Raw genomic sequence first — 2,682 nt, 5'->3', positions numbered from 1 at the left:
CTGTGCTGGCTGGCGTGATGTGTGTGTGAGATGTTTGTGTTTGTGTGATGTGTGTGTGTGGTGGGTGCTGTGCTGGCTGGCGTGATGTGTGTGTGAAATGTTTGTGTTTGTGTTTGTGTGATGTGTGTGAGATGTGTGTGTGTGTGTGTGTGGTGGGGACTGTGCTGGCTGGTGTGATGTGTGTGTGAGATGTGTGTGTTTGTGTGATGTGTGTGAGATGTGTGTGTGTGATGTGTGTTGCTGGCTGGTGTCGTTTTGATATAAAATAACATAATTTGGTGCAAAATGATAATATTATATTATTTATAAAAAGTATATAAAACAAAATAATATGAAAATAAATGTCATAGAATGAAATATTAATAAATACATTTCAAAAGTGCACTTGGACACTTGTTCATTCTCAGCTAATGTGTGTGTGTGTGTGTGTGTGTGTGTGTGGTGTGTGTGCTGGCTGGTGTGATGTGTGTGTGTTGTTCACCATGGGTTTGCTCTGCAGTCTCGAGTGTCTCCCGGGTGTCGGGTGTCCTCTCAGCATGGCTGACCACGCTCGCCTGTCCTGCGTTGCCTGGCAACGCGCATCACTAATTCAACAGGTGGCAGGTAGCAGGGGCAGTGTCCAGCCGGAGAGGAGCGTCCAGCAGCCAGATAGCGCCCAGCAGGCAGGCAGTGCCGTCCTCGTCTCCGCAGCGACCCATGCAGAACGGAGCCGCCGACATGAGCCCGCAGGCGACGCCGCAGGAGCAGGAGCCCCCGGCCCCTCAGGAGCCCCTCCGGGCCGTTCCATCCGCACCCCCCCTCCCCCCGGCCTCCCCGCCGCCCCCCGCCGGACCCCCACCCTGCACACGACCACGCCTGGTCTTCCACACACAGCTGGCCCATGGCAGCCCGACAGGACGTATCCACGGCTTCACCAACGTCAAGGAGCTCTACGCCAAGATCGCAGAGGCCTTTATCATCTCCCCGTCGGAGGTAGGAGCACACACTCATCATCTTATGGTTCTTAGGGTGGAGTAAGGGATGAGTTCTTAGTGTGGAGTAAGGGATGAGTTCTTAGTTTGGAGTAAAGGATGAGTTCCAAGGGTGGAGTAAATGATGAGTTCTTAGTGTGGAGTAAAGGATGAGTTCCAAGGGTGGAGTAAAGAAGGAGTTCTTAGTGTGGAGTAAAGGAGGAGTTCCAAGGGTGGAGTAAGGGATCTGGATAGCGGAAACTGCATGAAACAGTGAGCAGCCTCTGTGTGTGTGTGTGTGTGTGTGTGTTTGTGTGTGTGTGTGTGTCTTTGTTGTCTGTGGCGCTTAGTTTCCCAGGGTAATCTGCTGGCCCAGGATTATTCTAGAAACAGCCTTCTCTCACACACACACACACACACACCCTTTGGGATGCTAAGGCTGTTGATCAGTGGCCAAGTGGAAAGCATATGATGGCTTCAAACGCTGTCAGGGGATCTGTGCTAAAACAGTGTGGCCATTTCTTAGAGCCATTTGTCTCTCAGTGCAGAACAGAGATCAGGGGAGAGAGCGGGAGAGGAGAGAACAGGGCCAGCATTGGCTAACTGAAGCACAGCACAGCACCTTGAAAGCAGGGTGTCCTTCACTGAGTGCTCCCTTATCTGTGCAATGCGGTTGTTACCTTTACACGTTAAGGTCATCACTGTTACATTTCCGTGTTATCTCTCTCAAACCACACCATACAAATTCATTACAGACCCGTCATAAATGTAAAGTTCTCTAGGCAATGACTAAGAAACAAGATGGCACAAAGCCATAACCTATGTCAGGCATACAGTCCTTATTCTTACAATTCTTATTACTTTTACTTGGGCATTTTATAGGTTTGGATATATGTGATCTTTTCATCTTAAACAGTGTCACTATGGCTCATAGATGAAGTTTGTTTCAGATGAGGAACTGAATCTGTTCAACCCCACGATGGCTCATAGATGGAGTTTGTTTCAGATGAGGAACAGTTCTCTCCTTGTGTTTGGGATCAGCTGATCAGAATTTCAGTTGTTTAAAGAGGGATTGGGAAGAGGTCAGAGGTTTCAGAAGGTCTATGGTTAAAATGATGCACTTACTCTTCGGTGGTAAATACATTGCTAATGGCCTGCTAGCACATGTGCTGATACGTATATGCAGGGTGCGATTTGTTGGGGGGGGGGATGGGGGGATTCTCCCCCTCTGTTTTTTACATCCCTACCTCAGCTGGATGAATTTCATCCACGGGGGACAACCCTCAATTATCAAAAAAAAACAATGAAAAAACAGGCAGGTTTTGACAGTCTTCTTACACTTATAGCCTACATCGCTGGCACTAATGTTCACCTGACCCGAACTGTCGGCAGTCTCAGAATTCGCGAACGTCCCCATGCACATAAATACATTGTATACATAACAATATTACATACACGGAAATTAGCATAGCCAGCTAAATACTGTAAGACGATGGCAAAATGAGTCCAGAGCAGCATAGCGTCCTTCTTAACAGGACCCGCACAAAAAAAAATCGAATCCAACCTCTACACAACATAACTAAGTCTGCCCAGTGGAAGAAGTTGTAGTGAATGCCCCACCCCAGGAGAACTCTGGTGATGAAGAGAACTCCGACGTTGATCACGATGCTAGCGTCTCGCAGTATGTGGTTTTCATGATAAAAAATAAATAAAAACATCCCCCCCTCTCTGT

At 48.0% G+C, this 2,682-nt stretch overlaps 1 protein-coding gene across 1 annotated transcript in view; it reads left to right on the top strand.

The window, feature by feature from the left end:
* The first annotated feature begins 696 nt into the window (after positions 1–696).
* Positions 697–2,682, top strand: part of gipc3 (GIPC PDZ domain containing family, member 3) — an 8,104-nt gene continuing 6,118 nt past the window's right edge. The window contains exon 1 of the mRNA XM_042708990.1: positions 697–972. Within this exon, the coding sequence (XP_042564924.1) occupies positions 697–972 (276 nt within the window). The remainder of the gene's footprint in view (positions 973–2,682) is intronic.

The sequence above is a fragment of the Clupea harengus genome, chromosome 10, assembly GCF_900700415.2.
Source record: "Clupea harengus chromosome 10, Ch_v2.0.2, whole genome shotgun sequence".
NCBI classification, from domain to species: Eukaryota; Metazoa; Chordata; class Actinopteri; order Clupeiformes; family Clupeidae; genus Clupea; species Clupea harengus.
The sequence above is the reverse complement of the archived record's forward strand: the minus strand, read 5'-3'. Positions and strand labels throughout refer to the sequence as shown.